The sequence below is a fragment of the Physeter macrocephalus genome, chromosome 19 (assembly GCF_002837175.3).
Source record: "Physeter macrocephalus isolate SW-GA chromosome 19, ASM283717v5, whole genome shotgun sequence".
Taxonomy (NCBI): domain Eukaryota; kingdom Metazoa; phylum Chordata; class Mammalia; order Artiodactyla; family Physeteridae; genus Physeter; species Physeter macrocephalus.
Genome location: NC_041232.1, coordinates 38196150 through 38216614, shown reverse-complemented (window position 1 = coordinate 38216614; position 20465 = coordinate 38196150). Strand labels below are relative to the sequence as shown.

Here is a 20465-nt window from a genome sequence, read left to right as displayed (position 1 = left end):
CCTAATACAGTCCAACTGATGGCAAAGTTAGGGAGAGTATAGGGCAGGCCTAGGAAGATGGCATAGATGGTAGAGTCTGAGCTCCTATTACCTGGAGTCCTGAAATATGGGCTCCGGTATTAGTGACTTTTTCCTTGCTGTCTGACTCTGGGCCTTACATTGCTCCTGTGTAACAGGGTTATTAACACAGACCCTTTCTCTCTATTTCATGAGTTGCTGTGAGACTCAAATGAGATAAGGATAAACCCATCAGTTTTATGTTAAGACAGTCTTCCCGAGCTTTATTTTCAGAAAAATATCTTGAAAGGATTTTTTGCTCAATTCAGGGACAGAGAAGTGGCGTTCAAGTGGTTTGTGGCGTGGGGTGCTGGATCAGAGAAACCCTGGTGGGAAGCAGCCGGTGGTGGTAGGAATGACCAGAGCACTGGAATTCCGCCCAGTGGTTGAAAGGGATTCAGAGGAGGTGTCTGTCCTCTGAGGAAGGGAGCTCACAGCCTTCCCGGATGGAGAAGTGGACACATTGTTACATCCAGTGGTTGGATCCTAAGCTGCAGTGATACCATCTGTTCCTTTACCTGTCTTTTTATTTGCCACATTCAGGACACTGTGCCTATTTGAGGTACTTGAGAAATCACCCTTCACTTAAAATGATGGTATGAGGGAGATTTTGTTGTTCTGGGTTCTAGACAACTGAATTGCAAATGAAGTGTAGGAATATAATTCTCCTTAATAAAATTTCTTAGAACTGACTTAACTTTGAATATTTTCTTCACTTATTTGTGTTACTTTATTTTGTGGTATGGATGCGTTGTTTAAAATCACAAAGTCATAGACTCAATCTTAGATTGTAGAGCATCTAGTCTGGTGATTTTCAGGTTTTATTGGGGGCTAAAGTAGATGCCAGTGTACAGGAGAGGTAAAAGTAAAAGCACCTCCTCATCCACTAAGGTGCCTCCGTACAACACAGTTTGAAATGATTGTTATGGTTGATCTCGTCACCTCCATTCTTACAGGTGAGAGTAGGGCCTGGAGAGAGGGTTCGATACCTCCCCGAGTTTATGTAGCTAGGAGGGGCTACACTTAGAGCCAGATCCAGGGATCTGCCTCCAAATTCAATGCTGAAGAACAGCACACTATATCACACACAGCTTGAATTAGGAAAATTCATCCGTTAGAGAAGACAGTCCACCTTGTTTCAAAGCTGATGTGGACATTTATAAGCTAATTTCTTGATTCGACAAAAGGATACCAACTTTAAAAATAATCAGATGGCCAAGAATATTTCAGTGTCTTTGGATTATGCACAGAATACCTGTATTCCAGGTTTGCAACAGGAAACACTGTCCATCTTTTTGTGAAAATTTTGCGTAGTCGAGGTCACATTTTTGGAATATATAGAATTTATCCATGTCTCTAGATGTTCTAAATTTTATCCTAAAATTAAACCATCAGAATGCTACAGCTTGGGCTATATTTTCTTGATTTTCTGAAAAATGTCCCTCACTGATTTTTAAGTTGGAATTACACCCTCCATTTCTATTCAGGGGCATTTCAAAACAATTTAGCTTAGCGGCATTTTTGATTATTTTGCCCTCGAATACTCTTAATCCCCTATGTATTACCCTGAATGAGAAATTAGAGCTAAGGACAAAGAGGGAGTTTGTTTTCCCTAAAGAAGTGATATATTTTTTTCCTTGTGGACAATTAAAAGGGCATAATTGTATTTCTTTTTCTGTTTTGGCCTTAAGAGAATTCAGAGCCAGATTTGTGGCTTGTCCATGGTATCTGTGTAGACGCCATCACTTGTAGGTCTTACGCCATTATTGTATCAGAAGTTGTTCTGTGTTTTCATAGCCTCCCAGTTTGGAAATCACTGGATTACAACATTCTCTTGTGAATTGGTTGGATGTGGCTGTGCCCCAGAGTGCTTTCGGATATGATGATGATAATTTGGGGATTTTTCTGCAAGTAGTAAGTACTAAGTAAATAGTTGTTAAAACATTAGGAACAGATTTGTACTTAATACTGTGGTTTTATTTTATGTGAAGAACATATACATTTTGATATTAGTTGACTTTGAAATAGATCATTTCAAGGACCCAACTTAAACTATGTGATATGTTACAACGGGAGCCTTTTTTTTTTCATGTTAATGCAAATCAAACTGTTTATTTTATATTTGGAGAAAAAAATTTTAATTATTTGTGCTAGAATTTGCATAACATAAAATTTACCATCTTAACCATTTATAAGCACATGGTTCAGTGGCACTAAGTACATTCATATTGTTGTGTAACCATCACCACCATCCATCTCCAAAACTCTTTTCATCTTCCTAAACTAAAACTCTTTACACATTACACGATAACTCATCCATCATTCACCTCTCCTCCTAGCCCTTGGAAATCATGCTGCTACTCTCTGTCTCTCTGAATTTGACTACTTTAGGAGTCTCATATAAGTGGAATCATACAATATTTGTCTTTTTGTGACTGGTTTATCTCAGCATAATTCCTTTAAGGTCCATCCATGTTATAACATGTGTTAGAATTTTCTCCTTTCTTAAGGCTGAATATTATTTCGCTGTATGTATATATACCACATTTTGTTTATCCGTGCATCCGTCAGTGTTGTATTTGGGTTGATTCAACCTTTTGGCTGTTGTAAATAATGCTGCTGTGAACATGAGTGTACAAGTATCTCTTTGTGTCTGTGCTTTTAATTCTTTTTAGCATATACTCAGAAGTGGAGTTGCTGAGTCATGTGGTAATTCTATTTTTAATTTTTTGAGGACTCGCCATACTGTTTTGTGTAGTGGCTGCACCATTTTACATTCCTACCAACAGTGTGCAAGTGTTCTAATTTCCCTACATCCTTGACAACACTTTTTCTTTCCTGGGTTTTCTTTTTGTTTTTATAGTAGCCATATAATTGGGTGTAAGAAAATAATTTTTGTTTAAGTGGAGTTAACCATGTTTGCTATCCAGATGTTGACCCCAAGGTTGCCAGACTCTACACTGGCTCATAACCGCCCTGCAGAGCAGTGCTTTCTCATTATCTTTCAAACCATTCACAAGTTACCCTGGTTCAAGTGTAGCGGAGGGTGCACAGTGCCAGTTCTCCTTAGTCCCTTGTTTCCCCGTCAGTCAGTAAAAAACAACTGCACAAAGCAGGGATGTGGTTTCCATGGACTGTAGACTTGGTTTAAGTTCATATATCTGTATTTTATGTTATCTTTCTGTACTTTAGATACCAAATGTCGATTTGCTGTTGTATTTTGAAGGATAATTGCTCAATTGAAAAGAATTTTATTTTGTCTACAAAGGAAAATGAAAGCACAGGTATGTTTGAATTGTGGTAGATATAAAATATGAGACAAGGAAATTGATATACAGTTGACCCTTGAACAACGTGGGTTTAAATTGCACAGATTCACTTAAATGCCAATATTTTTGAATAGTAAATACTACAGTACTACATGGTCCGTGGTCGGCTGAATTAGCAGATGTGGAGGAACCTTGGATACGGAGGGTGGGCTATAAGTTATACATGGATTAACCCCTGCGTTGTTCAAGGATCAACTTTACTTGAGAAAAATGAAGCCTACCTTCACTTGTACAAGGGAACTAATCAAGGAAAATATGTGTTACTCAAAATCAGAGCACGGTTATCCTCAGCTTTAGAATTGGACAGGTAATTTAACATATTCTATATTGAAATTATTATTATTTGATCTTTAGCCGTTTTTAGGAGTATAAAATTTCTATACACCTTGAAGTCAAAGGAAAATTTTAAAAATAAGATGAAAACTTGGGAAAATGTACCCACAAAATTATAAAAAGGGATCTTAGAGGTTACCTAATTTTTCTCCATTTGCAAGAATCCTCTCTCCAACTTCCTGCCAGCCAGATGGTCCCTTTATGTGCCATGTAAACACTGCCATCGATGGACATACAGGCAGGGGGTGCCAGTGGTTACAGGCTTGGAACTTGAGTCAAACCCAGACGTGGGTTTGAGCACCGGCTCCATCGTTTACTGGTTCTGCGATCCTAGGCAGGTCGTGTCATCTCAATGAGCTTGAGTTTCCTCATTGTTAATAATACCTACTTCATAGGATTGTGGGAGGATTACATGAGGTGGCACACCAAGTATTTACCATAACATCTGGCATATAGTAGACATACCTAGATGTTAGCTCTAGCTCTTCTAGCTGCTACTACTACTATTATACATGAATTTCAGGGCCACCCAGTCTACTGTAGGAAAACTATAAATACTAGAAAGTTAAAATTTACATTAAGGCGAGGTTTTTCCTCTTCTTTTTTCTTTTTCCTTTTTTTTTTTTAAATTCATGGTTTCACGTCTGTGCTCTGCAGCATCACAAAAAAAGTGAAAGGAATTACCTCTTGTGACAATTCATCAGCTTTTGGAGCAACCAATAAATTCTTCTTCCCCAAGCCAGGCATCTCCAAGTTCCTTCAGCAGTTATTCCTGTGTCAGGCTTTCCAGATCCTTTCTTCTTACTCTTCACCGATTGCCCTCAGGTTTTGTGTCCTCCAGAAATGAGCCTGGCGTCCCACATGAAGTTGGGGCGCAGAGCATGGCCCTTCGCAGTTGGCTTTCCGTCCTGCTCCCGGGAAGGAGCCTCGAGGGTATGATGGCCTCCACAGCCCTGAGGGGTGGACCCTGCCTCTCTGGCCTCTCCGGCCTCTCCTTTGCTTCACTCTTGCCCCACTCGCTTTGTTCTGAGGACGGTGGCCTCCTGTTGTGCCACAGACTCGCAAGCCCCTTCCTACCTCAGAAGTTTGCTCTCCCTCTACCTGGAGCACTCTTCTCCTGATACTTGCCCTCCTCTCCCTCGCCCTGGCCTTTAATCCAGTGGCGCTTGCCCGGTGAGTCCCCTGGCCACCCTGGTGCCGGGGACTCCCTTTCCCCTCCCAGCTTTGTTTTTGTTGTTAGCGTTCTCCACCACCTAACACACTGTGTATTTCACTCCATTACCTGTTTCTTTCCGCTTGGTAGACTGTAAGTCCTCTGTGTGCAGGTATTTTTGTCTGCTTTGTTCACTGCTGATTCCCTGCAGCCTGGAATGCCCGGCATGGTGTAGGTGGTTGATGAATGTGTGTGGCATGAAAAGCACAATGCGAGGATTGAGTCCCCTCGCTGAAGAAGTTGCGTCATGCTAGGCTGGGAAGGGGTGCTTGGGCACCAGGTGACAGTCATGGGTCCTTTTTTTTGTTGTTTGAAAAAATCGGAAAAAAATTTTAAGTGTACTTAAAGAAGGAAAAATTAGAAGCTATGTTCATTATTTTAAGACGTTGGGAATTTTCCAGTCACTTTGGTTGCTTAATCAGTATTTTATTGAATACATAACCTTGTTTGCTCATAAGATTTTTGTTTTGTAAAAATCAATATTGGTCATTAAAACAAGGATATTTATTCTTTAAGTATAACTTGACAGAGCTTTCCAAGTAGTGGGCTTGAGAGTAATGATCTTTTCAATCCTTAGAATGGCCAGAGCCCCAAATCAGGTGCTTGGTCTCTCCTGTGTGCCATACAAAGGTGGTTTTCCGTGTGTGCCAGGACTTGGCAAAACTTGGGAAGCACTGCTTTAGACACATAAAATGTTTTCTTCAGATGGAGTTAAAATCTGCTGAGTTGTGATTCAAGCATATTTTAGTCATCCCCTCCCCGCCGTCCAGGTTTGAGAGCCATGAAAACACTTGTCAAAACAGAATAAAACATCAGAATTCTGTAAAAGCAAAGTTATTGTCTCTGTGGACTTAATGATGTTCAACAAAAAGATATTTCCAGAGACAGAGCTGAAGGCATTAAAAGAGGGGAGTTGGGGACCGTGGTGTAGCTGTGCAGTGGAATAGTCCTCAGCAGTGAAAAGGAAAGAACTGCTCATACTTGCAGCAACATGAATGAAACTGAAAAACATTATACTGAGTGAAAGAAGCCAGACACAAAGGAGTACACTCTGCACGATTCCATATATTTGAAATTCAAGAGCAGACAAACCTAAAGCATAAGTTACAGAAATCAGAGCAGTGGTTTGCAGGGCTGGGGACAACAGGGAGAGTGAGGGGACCTGGGGGAAGGAGAGAAGAGAAATAGTCCATATCTTTATAGCGGTGCTGGTTATGTGGGGTGTACGTTTGTGACTGTTCGTTGAACTCTACATTTAAAATTGATGTATATAATCTCTCAATAAAGTTAATTTAAAAAATTAGAGTTGGTGGGCTTCCCTGGTGGCGCAGTGGTTGAGAGTCCACCTGCCGATGCAGGGGACACGGGTTCGTGCCCTGCTCCGGGAAGATCCCACGTGCCACGGAGCGGCTAGGCCCTTGAGCCGTGGCCGCTGAGCCTGTGCGTCCGGAGCCTGTGCTCCGCAACGGGAGAGGCCACGACAGTGAGAGGCCCGTGTACCGCCAAAAAAAAAAAAAAAAAAAAAAAAAATTAGAGTTGGTAGGGTGTTACCTTTTCTAGTTATTTTCACCAACAGAGCTGTCAGCTACAGAGCCCTTGAATAACATCTGAAAATAAGATATGTTTAGATTATGATTAAACTTCTCTGCTTTTAAAAATGGTTGTGTACCTCCTGCGGGATTATCTCTAAAAAAAGAAATGTATTTCAAGGATACATAAGATATATAAATCTGTGGTGAGTGATTACATAAGAGTAAGCTATTTTTAGGTAGAAGCTTTGCAGCCATGATGAAGCAGGAGTGTGCTTAACAGAATCTCAGATCGGGTTCCTATAGTAGATAGCTGAGAGAGCCATGCACGCTGCACTATAGGAGAGTACCTTGTAAGCATCATTTTGTGTTTGATGCAATGCAGATTTTTCACATTTGCGATTTTGATGCAAAAGTTTGCAAACATCAATTCCTAAATAGACACATTTAAAGATATTTTGCTAATTGTAAAATTATGAGATTTATGAAAGACACACACACACACACACGTATATATAAAATATAGAGCTATTTTCTGTAAAGCATAGGGAAGAATATAAACACCAGAGCCCAGCAACCACTGGCAGGAGGTTTTGGTTTATCTTCGTTTGTTTGTATTGGCAAATACACAAATACAGCAGACACTGCAGTTTGATATCCTATGTTGTTTTCAGTAGTATCAGAGTATTTTTCTTTGTCATACATATTCTTCGAAAATATGTTTGAGTAAGAAATGTATTATTTTGACTTCCATTGTCAGTAAGTGAGTGGTCTTTTCACTATGCCCTTACTATTGCTAAATAGTCTCATTTTTTTATAGCTTTATTGAGGTTATAATTGACAGACAACAAATTGCACACATTTAAAATGTCGTTCAGTGAGTTTTGATGCATGTTTACATTGTAAAACCATCATCACTTTGAGGATTAGGAATATTTCTATTACTTCCAAAAGTTTATTCCTGCCTGTTGTGGTACCTCCTACTCTTCCTTCCACCTCCGTCCACAGGCAGCTATTGATTAGCTTTCGATCACTAATTAATTAGTGCTCAGTAGGCATTTTCTAGAATTTTACATATGTGGAATCATACTTTTATGGGGGTGGAGGAGGCTCAGCTTCTTTAATAATTATTTGCAGATTTTTCCATGTTGTTGCTCGTAGCAGTAGTTCATTCTTTTTAATTGCTGAATAGTGCTCCATTTTATGGCTGTACCACAGTTTATTCACCTGTTGATGGACATTTGGATTGTATCCAGTTTTTGGCTACTGCAAGTTTTCATGTGGACATAACCTTTCATTTCTCTTGGGTATCGATAAATACTTAGGGGCAAATAGAATGGCTGGATCATATGGAAAATGCATATTCGTGGGGGCTTTTTTTTGAGTTTGTTTTTTAATTTTAAAAAATTATAGCGTTTATATAACGTAAAATTAACTGTTTTGAGCATAAGGTGCATTGGCATTTGGTAATTCACAATGTTGTGTAACCATCACTCTATCTACTTTCAAAACATTTTCATCCCAAAAAAGAACCCTGTACCCATTAAGCAGTCACTCCCCATTTCCACCCTTGCCCCCAGCCCCTAAAAATGACTAATCTGTGTTTTGTCTCTGTGGATTTGCCTGTTTTGGGCATTTCTTATAAATGGAATCATTCAGTGTGTGAGCTTTAGTGTTTGGCTCCTTTAGCCTAATGTTTTCCAGCATCGTGTGCATTGTAGCATGTATCAGTACTTTATCTTAATGACTGAATAGTATTCCATTGTATATATACAACACATCTTATTCATTCATTCATTTATGGACGTTTGGGTTGTTTTTACCTTTTGGCTATTGTGTATAGTGTTACTTGGAACACTTTTGTACAGGTATTTGTTTGAACATGTTTCAGTTTTTTGGGGTGTATACCTAAGAGTGAATTTTCTGGGTCATATGGTAATTCTATGTTTAGCTTTTTTGAGGAACCACCAAACTGTTTTCCACAGCATCTGCACCATTTTACATTCCCACCATCAGGGCACAAGGGTCCTTTTTTTCCCCATCCTCACCAACACTTATTGTCCTAGTGGGTGTAAAGTGATACCTCATTGTTATGATTTGCATTCTTCTAATGACTAAAGATGTTGAGCCGCTTTTCATATACTTGTTGGCCATTTGTATATGTTTGGAGAAATGTCTGTTCAAGTTCTTTGCTCATTTTAAAATCGGGTTGGTTGTGTAAAAAATTTTGGTCAAAATAAATACTCTATCAGGACATTGCATTTATACATATACACAGTTTTTCCATAAAACATTTTTATTTATTTATTGTTGAGAATATATTTTCTTTGATACATTTTTCCCTTAGAGGTTCATTTAAAAAAAAAAACTAGTTCTTATAGTTCATTATTCAGACATGGTTTAGCCGAGACATGTTCAAAGCAGCTGTAATTTTCTATAGGGCAAACATCCCAGACTAAATCGTTTTTTCATATCTTAAGCAATTTTTTTTGTCTTACAGCAGTATTTTCTGACAAAGGAATATATCTTAGTTTTTCATCACACTATTTTCTGTCTACTGGTTTTTTGTAATTTGAGAATAAGTATTTCCTCAAGTGATTTGTAGCTTTTTGTCTTTTCTATTAAAAACCATTAAAGGAGTTGCTAAACATTTTATTACATTTAGTGAAGAAATTGAAAGGGTAAAGCTCTGGACTGAATGTCATGTAACTTTAAACATCACTGAAGAAATTTGGGGAAGTTTATCTTCACCCTCTGGATGCTTAGCTTTTAAATGTTGAGACAAATGTCATGACTTCATGTGCTCATTAGTTTATATCTCAAGGCATAATAATAACCCATAAATAGAGGGTGACCTGCACACATCCATATTTCTACGTATATGTATCCACATCCATATTTCGTATGGTCTTCTGGAGAACTGGCTTATTGTCATCTGATTATATGTGATCTGTTTTTACCAGGGTAGCTGACAGAGATCTCCCACTGGCAGTAGAAGCCTTTGCTGTATTCCCTTTGTTCACTTTGTTAGCATCATTAGTATCTTCGATCTGGATCTCATTTGTGGTGCTCTTTACGTTATGGGTGTATTTTGTGAATTAACTGAAACTAGATGATATAGTCTGTAAGTCCTCGTAACCAAGCGCTCATGAACTGCAGTGCATCAGGATACCCTGGAAGCAGGTGCTTCTGTCAGCCTCTGAGTGGTAGTCTCCACTCTTCCCCGAAGTTACTGTGCATCCTGCACTTGACCCTTGACCAAGTGACCCGTGGACCATGTGGAGGCACCGTTGTTGTTAATCTGTATATATCATATCTGTATATGTAACATTTGGTCTAATATTTTTACAAAAGTAAATATAAAAGACTTTATAATATTCCTGTATCTCATGGGTACACACGCTCCACTTTGGAGACTGTAAATGAAAGCAAGTAAAGAACCATTGAAAAGCTTAAAAGTAATGATGGGTTTGCATTTTAAATAGGTGTACTGGGCAGGAATGTGAAGTGTCTTTTTGTCTTTTTCTCCTTCTCAACTATAAACTCTCCAGGGATTAACCAATCTCTTCTTCTGTTGATACTTTGTATCCCTAGCGCTACCTTGAAATAGTAGTACCTGCCCGGCAAGTATTTAACTAGACTGAAATTCTCCTGCATTGGCAGTTCTTATCCAGAAGCCACATTAGAATAATTTGTGGAGTTTTTGAAAAAACATCAGATGTATTAGTGTTAGTATTAGCATTGAACAACAACAACAAAAACCCCAAAGCCAAATAACATGAGCTTAAGTTAGAGAATTTCTTTTTCACCTTAAAGAAGACAGGAGGTAGGCAGTCTGGGCCTGGTGTGGCAGTTTCAGGTGTCGGCGGCTCTTCCAAATACCAAAGTCTAGTCAGGAGGAAGGAAGCAAGCAAGCGAGCAAAAAATAGGAGTATGCCCTCCCCTTTAAGGACACCGGGTGGATTCCTTACATCACTTCCATTCTTGGCCAGCACTTAGTCATGTGGCCACAGCTGCCAGAAAGACTGAGAAATGGTGTTTAAGATGGGAAGACTGAGCAATGGTCTTTAAGATGGGAAGACTGAGCAATGGTCTTTAAGATGGAGGGCATTGTTAATCACCTATGCTCCAATATAAAATAAAAATTAAAAAAAAAAAAGATGGAGGGCGGTGTAGCCAGCTAACAAATTGGGGTTCTTACTAAGGAAGAAGAGGAGACTAGATATTGGGAGAAATCACAGTACATGGACCTCATTCATTTTTTTAAGTCCTGAGGCAGTAGGTCTGGGCTGAAACTGGGCATTCTGATTAGAAACCAAACCAGACCAACCCTATAGCTGCTCCACGTATACTCTTTACGATGGAGTATCTCAACTCTAAGCCAAGTTTGGAACAGAACAGATCTTAAAAGAAAAGAAACCCTTCTCCTGGAGGGCGTGGATTCAGCCAAGTTCCTAATCTACCTAACAATCTTGCCATTTTACAGTGATGCCATTCCTGACAGGGGTCCAAGGGATGGTTTTAACAAGTGCTTTGCTGTAGTCCAGGTAACTGCCTGCCCTCCCTTATTTATCGGGTCCATCAGTCTAGTAACCCCATTCCCCCAAAAAGTGAGACCCTCTGCTTCTAAAATTCCTGATCGTGGATTGCCATCGACCGTGTTTAGGGTCTTGTGGTTATTGGCAACACCATGTGTTGGAAAGCTTGTGGGCTTTGGCGTTAAAAGATCTTGGTTTCAGTTTTTTATTCTTCTCCTAACCTTTGTCAAGTTACTTAAACTTTATGATCTTCAGTTTATACATATATGCCTTCCTCATAGGGCGGTTAGGAAGATTTAATGCACTCTAACAGTATGTAAAAGTGCTTTTTAAAATGTAAAGTGCTATGCATATACTTTATCAGTCATAGACATAGAAACAGCCCTGTGTAAGCAGAACGATTGTTTACACAAATGCTTAGGAAGTTAAGCCCTTTTTTTTTTGCTAGATGAACTCTCGTACTGAAGTTAAGAATAGTGAAATTTTAAGAAACATTTTTGCTCAGGGTCGTGCACTTAAATTGTTAGTTCTGGGATAAACTGTGAAATACTTGTGAATACTGGTTAAAGAGATTTTATGAAAAAAAGTTATTTTGCATTGCTTCAGTCCCCTTCTGTTCTCTCCTATTACTCTACACCCGAATGTTCTTCATTTTAAAATTCTGTTTCAAGACTTACTATTGAGCCTGTCATATGCAACCATTCCAGGCACTTAGGGAATACAGTCATGAACAACTGTTTAATCGGGAGTTTGAGACATGATTAAAAGAATAGACTTTTTAAAATTTCAGAATCTTTATTGAGTAGGTTGATTTGGAATTTTACCATTTTCATATAGCCAACACTGATATTTTTCCATTATATTGAAATTTGTTTGCCACGGTTTAATATATACTATTATGTGGCAGTTTAACATCCTGTTCTGTAATTTATGTGATACATAAAAACCTTTTGAAATTTGTAATACATTATACTATAATCTAGAATAATTTGGAGAGTATACATTGATGTAGTAGTGCTCTTAGGAATATAATTCTGTAAGTGCTATAACTTCTGGAATGTAAAATGTCCATAGTTATGGAAATTGCACTTTATTGTAGTTGTTCCTTACGTGACTGTTACAATCAGTGTCAACTGATTCAGCTTTGCAATTGAAAGAGAAAATTATTATGAAATCTTACTTGTACCAAGTTATTTCAGATGCCAGAACCATTGAGCAAGGGAGTGGACTTCATGTGTATTGAATCTACTGCTGGTAGCATACCATGGAAGTGAATGGTACTTTTGTTTCAGAAGACATATTTCTCTTTTCTGCTTCTTCTTTTAAAAAATGTAAAACCTCAACTTAGTCGCATTATTGTTTGTATGTAGCATTATTCTCCCATTGATTTTATTTCTATGGGAGGTTATTTATTTTTATTTATTTAAATTATTTTTTATTGGAGTATGGTTGCTTTACAATGTTGTGTTAGCCTCCACTGCACAACAAAATGAGTCAGCCATACACATACAGATATCCCCTCCCTTTTGGACTTGCCTCCCATTTAGGTTACCACAGTGCATTAGGTAGAGTTCTCTGTGCTCTACAGAATGTTCCCATCAGTTGTCTATTTTATACATAGTATCAATAATGTGTATGTGTCAATCCCAGTCTCCCAATTCCTCCCTCTGTGGGAGGTTATTTTTAAATCAGACTGACAAAAATAACAGTCTGGGTTTATATTGATTCTTCTAAGAATCACTATCCCTTGCTTTTTAAACTCTCCATTTATTTACCATATTTCTTAAGTGACTGTTTATTGGGCTGTGTCCTAGATATGGGAGTAGGCAGTTACCCCCAAATTCCTCCTTGAGTTAAAATGTCTGAAGATACATCTGGGAGTAATTGATTTAACAGATTATTAGCAGAAACTGCAGTTTAACAAGCTCCATTGAGGTCATTTTACTTAGAGCATGTCAGTAAGTCACCAAGCAGATAACACCCTCACCTTCATTCCCAAGGCAGAGCGGAGGGACAGAGAAGTATAGAGGTAATTCCCAGTGGGCTTTCCTTTTCTATTGGCTTGAGCCAGATTGAGGATGATGGCAGTGCCAGTAAGAAAGGGGCATTTTTTTTAATTGTGCCAGGAGCAAGCCACAGTCTACTATGAGCAAAGGGAAAATTCTGGAACAGCTGCCTTGTGTTGGGTTGACCAGATAAGTGTGAGTGAGGCTTTGGAGGGCCTTGGATGTGATCTCATTTTAAATCTCAGGGCAAACTTTTCAATGCTGTGTATAATGTTAAAGAGACTGGTAGCTTCTTACACATCACATGCCGGGACCTATAGGTTGAAGACCTCTGTTTCCTATTCTCTCTAGTTCTTATATGCACTGAGACAAAAGGAGCAACTAGAAGAAAACTTGGTTACACATACCTGCCTATCTGCGTCTGGGCATGTACATGCTGTTCTTTCTCCTGCAGCTAAGGATGAGCTGTCTGTGCCCTTAGCAAAGGCCAACTGTGTGGATTAGAGCCCATCCTTTTTTTGCAAGCTCAAGAACATCATTCCAGCAGTTCTTTCCTTGCACTCCTACATCATTAATTTCCTTTCTGTTGAATCTTTCCCATCAATGTAGAAACACGCTGGGTTGTCTTTCGTAATAAAGCCTATTGACCGCCACACCCCCTTCCAGCAATTGCCCCAATTTTCTCCTTTCCTTTGTAGCAAAAAGAATAGGCTGTACTTGCCCTTTCCAAGTTTCCTTCTCTCATTTCTACTGACCCACTCCCGTCATGCCTTTGCCTTCAGCATTCTCTTAACGTTCCACTGAGCCTTTCCTTGTCAAGGTCGCCATTGACCTCATCACTAAATCCAGAGGGCTTTTCTTAGTTCTCGTATATTTGATCCATCATCAGTGTTTGACATATTTAATCACGCGTTCCTCCTTCAAGTACTTCGTTTAGGCTTCCAGAATACCACACACTTCTGAGTTTCCTTCTGTCTTCTCTCTTTTTTTGTTTCCTTTTCTGGTTCTTTCTTGTCTCCCATCAGAAGGAAATCTCAGTCCTTGGATTTCTTCCTGTGTCTGTCTCACTTTCTCCCTTAGTGATTCTGTCTAGTTTTACAGCTTAAAACATAATCTGTTTGCAAAGGACTCCCAGAGTTATATCTCTAGCCTGGACCTCTTCCCTGAAGACCTGATTTGGTTATCTAATTGTCTACATGACATCTGCATGAACATCTGATGGTAACTCTCATGTATGAGTTCCTGATTGTCCTGGTCCTGCAGTCTTCCTGCATTGGGTAATGATGACGCTCGCTATCTTTAGTTGCTCAGGGCAAAACTATGGAGTCATCCTTGATTCCTCTCTTCTCTCGCATCCCATAGATGTGCCTTCAAAATACAACCAGAATCTGACTACATCTCATCACCTCCATTGCTACTACCCATCTCTTACCTGGATTGTTGCAGTAGCCTCTTAGGGATCTTTTTGATTCTAAGCTTGACCTTCCCCCCAGATCTCTTCTTCAGCTTATCAAAGACATTGTGTTAAAATGTAAATCAAATAATGTTACTTCTCTGCTCAAAACCATGCAGTGGCTCCTCTTGTCGGTCACAGTCAAAGCCAGAACTCCTACAGTGGTCTGCAAGCTCTCTGCAGTCCCCTCCCCACCACAGCCTCCTTGCACATCCTACCTCATCTCCATTTCCTCCTATCAGACAAATCTGCTTGGCCACTGAGGCTTATTTATAGTTAAGTGTCTTTCTTAGTGAGAGGAAGGACTGAAAGAAAAGGCTTCAGGAACAAAAGGAAACGTGTACAGTTGAAAAGGCATTGATGGGATGGCATAGAAGAAGGGCATTAGAGTCAGCGAAACCCTAAAAGTTAATGTGTGCAAGGGTGCTTTGGAAATTGTAAAACAAAGCACATGTATACTATCCATTCATGAGGATATGTTTCCATACTTGATCATGCCTGAGACATGGGATCAGATCTTGATTGTCCTGCACCCTGGGGGTGAGAGTGTGATTCAGCCTGGCTGTGAACCTGGAATAATGTCTGCTTGCATTCACATGAGAGCTGCCCCGCCCAGAGCAGTGCTGTCGTCCTCAACGAGCAGAAGAGCCCTTACCAGCTGTAAATGACCAGGACCACTTTCCAACAGCTATGTGGCAGTAGCAGGGAAAAGTCAGCATATTGTTGGTCCTCTAACCAGGGAAATAAGTGCCAGTGCAATTCCTTATCTAAGAAATAAAATTAGATGTTTTTTAATTCAAGATGTAGTATTCCGGTCATAAGCCAATATGTTCTTTGTTATAGCCACACATCCAGTAACAAAGAAGAAAGGAGAAAGGCTAATGCTGTTGAACTGACCAGAGTGTAGCCAGTTGAAAGAGCTTAACTAGATTGATCATCAGGGCCAGAACGTCACGTAACCTGTAATTGGATAATTGGCCACAGTGTTCTCTGAATACGAATCACTTACTCCCGCTTAGTGGTGTGTCTTTGCCAGATTTCATCATTGTCTCTGCCTGATTTAACCTCTCAGAAGCATAGGTAAGTAACAGGGTGCTTTATAGAAGGAGAGAGCCGATGCAATGTGTGTTTTTACTGGCTAGCACGAGACTTTTTAAAACGCTGAATTCTTTTGCTGGCATCCATTCACTGATGGAGTGAAGAACACTTTGGAAGTATTCATTGTGCATTTCACCCACCAGCATGAAATGGAGTAAGATGAAAGGGGGTCACGTTGAAGTGATGCGAGGAGATTACTGGAAAGGCTTGAATTTGCATTAGTCTTAAGGGGCCACAGACACAGAGCAATGTGTCTATTAAGAATAATTAATAATGTGTAACTGTTAAATGTGTGATGGTTCAGTCCTTAAGTTGTTCCTAATAAAAAGGTTGGCATTTATGTTTACTTGGTTATATGTTGATTTTTGTTGTGGCAGAGTGGCTGAGGGCATAGATTTTATATGTGAGTTTGAAGAATTCACGTACCCTGTGCTAGAAATGGCCTAATGTAATTACAGACACGTGCTGGGCTTCACTGATTTTTGTGAAGGAAGGAGGTTCTTTGTTCCCTTAATAAAAACTAGGGTAGTTATAGTTTGAGGATTTAAAAAAACCATAGTCATATGCATGTGTCAGTGCAAGTGTTGATACACAGAAAAGTGAAGCACTGTGCCTGGAATTTCAGAGAGGGATTGCATAAAGGTACTGTTTCTGTTCCAACATAACTTCTAAGCTGGCAAATGAGAATTCGGAGACAGAGTTGAAAAGTAAGATGAAGATTTTATGCATAAGTTATCTAAGAACCTATTGAGAAATAGGTGGCGCTGCTAGAGTTCTTTCGTTTGTTTGTTTTTTAATTTGAAGACCACTGTGTTGAAGCCACCAATTAGATTATTCGACAGCAGTAGAATCCCATAAGTTCCTTATGCAGAACTTGCACTCTGTATCACTTGATGAGTAGTTCTACACTAAACTTCCAGTACAGGATATCCCCTAAGTGTTTCTGAAATACTGAGATTGTAATAGATTTGGAATTACATTGTTCCAGTTGACTGTTCCAGTTGATTGATTTAATTGACCAAAAAGCATCAACGGCAGTTAAGTGTGTTCTTAGATGCTTCTTTAAAGCAACAAGAGAGCGCTTTACTAGTGCAGTTTTTGTGACACACCTACTCTCAGCTACATCACTTTACAGGATGGGGAGGTATTGCCATTTGGTGGGAAGTTTGAGGGTAGGGTACCTTCAGTACAGAAGATCCTGTTATGCTTGAAATTAATGCAAGTGCCCTCAAATCAACTGACAGATAAAATCAAGGTGAAAACCAGAACTGTAGATATCTCTCCCTTCTGCCCCCACCCCTTTCCCTCCTTCTCTGAAGAACAAGTGAGAACAGATGTCGAGGTGGCAGAACTGCAGGGATGCTTACTTTAAATGGATAAAGGATCGGGATTTTTGTATGGTTTTGTTGAGGGAACTAGATATTTTGGGGCCTCGATCATTTATTTTGACACTTTTCTGAAATCGAGATGAATTTAGGTACTGAAACTTACGTATTTGTTAACCAGAAGACATAATTTAGTTGGTTCTTACATGGAAAGGTACAGTGTCAACAGCACATTTGCATTTTGATACTTGAACAGCTAAAAAAAAAAAATAAAGCTAAAGGGAGAGGGGTGGGCAGGTGTAAAAGAGTTTGGATCTTCCTGCAGTGGTGTTTTTGGAATCTACAGCAGTGCTTATCTTTTCCATTCAGAGAAGGGTTCATTTTGGGTATGGTGGTGAATTTTGTAGGCCTTGTTTATAGGTAAATGAGTTGTTTAACATATCAAGTGGAGGAAGAACAGTTTTTGTTTTTGGTCTAGGTTGACTTCAGCCATAGTAAAAGTATTTCTTCTTTGGAGATAAAATTTTAGATAATAGGAATATTTGCAATTCCTTAAAAATTATAATTATATAAATACTTAATTTTTTTCTGTTTTGCATGTCTTTTCTGCTCATTAGTGTTTACCATTTATTGCAATTTTTATTTCATTATTGCAGTTCTAATAAGAATAACCTCGTTACTGTAATGCTAGTAAATACTAAGATGCCTTGAGGACTGGAACTATTCCCAAGATAATGAAGGTTTAACCCTATTTTTGTTACAAACTTAGCATTTTGGTAGAACTGTATTTTAAGTCATATCCGGGATTCTTGGAGTGTTGTACCTAACGCGTGGCTGTGAAGTCAGACAGTCAGAACGTAGGGGGAGCTGCTGCGTCCTTGGGGACTAAGGGGAGGAGACTGAGAGGGATGCCAGGAAGTGGGAGGCGAGGTTCAGCAGAGAGCAGCTGGGAGCAGCGGTGAGAGGTTCGCCAGCTCCAAGGCCCAGGAGACGTTCTGACCAGGAGGAGGTTTCAGAGGTCACCCCATCTAGTGCCTTTCAAGCTGTTGGAACAGCTCCTGGCTTTGGGCCTGGAGAGGAAAGTCACAGAGGCTCCTGATCCAGACCTGGCATCATCCTGTGCAGTTCTGCTTCCTGAAACATCTGTTTTATGTGTTGAGATTACATTTGAGAAATAGGTTGAGCTGCTAGAGTTTTTTTGTTTGTTTGTTCTTTAATTTGAAGACCATTGTGTTGAAGCCACCAATTAGATTATTCGACAGCAGTAGAATCCCAGTTTTGTAGGTGAGGAAGCAGGCGCAGGAAACTTCTGAGATTACCAGTCCTGCCTAAAGCACCACGTGGGCCCTAGAAGTTGAGGGAGATAACGGAATAGTTGTGGTTTTCAGAGTTCTGATGCAAGGATAGGTGAAACTGTTCATACCAAATCTGGTACCTGCTATTTTACATGAGAATTAGGTTACTTACATTTTATATGGTTTTAGTTAACTGCACATTCAGATGCTATTGAATTAGATAGGAAGAACAGATTGTATCTTCAAAGGATTAAGGCTTTGCTTTCTCTGTAATCTATTATTTATTTTGCACACTAGATTCAAGGTAAAATATGGAACCAAAATCAAAATATGTAATTGAAAAATGGCAATTAAAATGTCATTACCTGGCCTCTTGTTTCCCTTCATTTGATATATCAACTATTTTGGAGGTGAACTGGAGGATTATGTCTTATGCTTTGATGTGGTACACATTTTAATATTTACAATGGTTTCAGTTCTTTATTTTGTTCAAAAACTGGTTTCTTAATTTCATGATTAATGTTGAACGAGGGGGCTTCCCTGGTGGCGCGGTGGTTGAGGATCCGCCTGCCGATGCAGGGGACACGGGTTCGTGCCCCGGTCCGGGAGGATCCCACATGCCGTGGAGCGGCTGGGCCCGTGGGCCATGGCCGCTGAGCCTGTGCGTCCGGGGCCTGAGCTCCGCAACGGGGGAGGCCACAGCAGTGGGAGGCCTGCGTACCGCAAAAACCGCGACGGGGGAGGCCACAGCAGTGGGAGGCCAGCGTACCGCAAAAAAAAAAAAAAAAAAAAAAAAAAAAAAATAATGTTGAACGAAATAGTCTCTATTAAAAATTTTATATGATTTTCAAATTGGCTAATGCCCTTATACTAGGATCCAGATCATTTGAGCTGAATTTGTTTGCTAGTTCTTAATCTATTTTCATTAGCTGGCAGTGTTGTGAGAAAAGGCCCCATGGGAAGAACAGAATTAGCTTAGTAATTTTGCTCATTCATCCATGTGTATGTAGCACGACTGTTTTCATTCCTGATGTTGCAATTGAAGTGGATCTGAAGCGAATAATTTTCATAACCTTTTGAGTAAGTCTGTATCTCCTGTCACTCTGAAGTCTTTTTTGTATATCTGTTTTCTTCCAGGTGAGGAATTTTAAATTGGAACAGGAACAAGAAAAAACCAAAATTTTGTCAGAAGCGCTGGCGACTCTAGCCACTGAACATCATGAATTAGAGCAGTCTCTGGTCAAAGGCTCCCCACCTCTCAGCATCCTTAGTGAGGACGAGTTCTATGATGCGCTGTCAGGTAATTCTAGAACCCTGCTGTCTGTGTTGTTGGTAATTCACAGTTGACCACCTAAATGTCTTCTTAGGGTGGATGTCACCTTGAGTTTCCTGAAATAAACAGATGGAAATGTATCACTTCAGCTCCCCAAATGACCTACTTTTTGTGTGACATTATTAAGGCAGAAGCCCAAAAGTTTGAAATGAAAGTCATCACTGAGTCTGCCTTTGTTGACAGCGTATGCTATGCTGGGGCCAGAGTGCTGTGAATCTGGTTTGTTCCTTTATTCGATGACTGTTAAATACCTCCTGGTGCAAGGTGCTATTATATGTTCAAGGATAGAGAGATGATGGATGGTTTCTATTCTCAGAGAGGTCTAAGAGTAAAGGACACATATAAGAAACAGTTGGCTACAGTATGGTATGCTGTGTGCCAGAGGAGAGGTGAGACCTTGGTGTAGCTGGAACAGAGAAAAGGAAGAGCTGAACTTGGCCTCAGAGCAGCATAGCATACTGGCAGCGAGCAGGGACTCCAGAGTCAGATTACCTGAATTGGAATCCTGCCTCTGACGCTGGTCAGCTGTGTGATCGTGGGCAAGTTCCATGACCTTCCTGGTTCTCAGCTTTCACATATTTAAAATGGGGATAATTATAGTTTCCATTTCAGTGGGTTGAGTCAGGATTAAGTGGGTTCATATGTGTAAGTAGTGTTTAGGACAGTGCCTGACAGGTACCACGTGTTCAAAAAATGGGAGATGTGTGTGGAGAGGTGAGAATGACTTTTGAGAGGAGGTACTGCTAAGTAGTTTCGACTTTTTAGGAACTTCCTTCAGAATTTTGAGGTAGATGTGGGCGGGGTCATGGAAGGAAGCCTGGGGAGGGGGTGGTTGAAGATCGGCGAGATGGAAAACAATTCTTTTATGCGAAGAAATTAAGTGCTTATCTAAGTAGATGAACATATACAATTGTTGGGTCTCAAAAACTTGACCATGGAAGCAGGAGACCTCAGTG

General features: G+C 39.8%; 1 protein-coding gene across 6 annotated transcripts in view; it reads left to right on the top strand.

The window, feature by feature from the left end:
• The window catches only part of OSBPL1A (oxysterol binding protein like 1A), a 221389-nt gene that overhangs the window by 105232 nt on the left and 95692 nt on the right, over positions 1-20465 (top strand). For 4 of the 6 annotated variants that reach the window (XM_028480699.2, XM_028480698.2, XM_024121005.3 and 1 more), the window contains 2 exons: positions 1855-1971; positions 19314-19476. In XM_028480699.2, coding sequence (XP_028336500.1) covers positions 1855-1971; positions 19314-19476 — 280 coding nt within the window. The remainder of the gene's footprint in view (positions 1-1854; positions 1972-19313; positions 19477-20465) is intronic. The other 2 variants (XM_024121011.3, XM_055080662.1) reach the window with 1 other exon arrangement.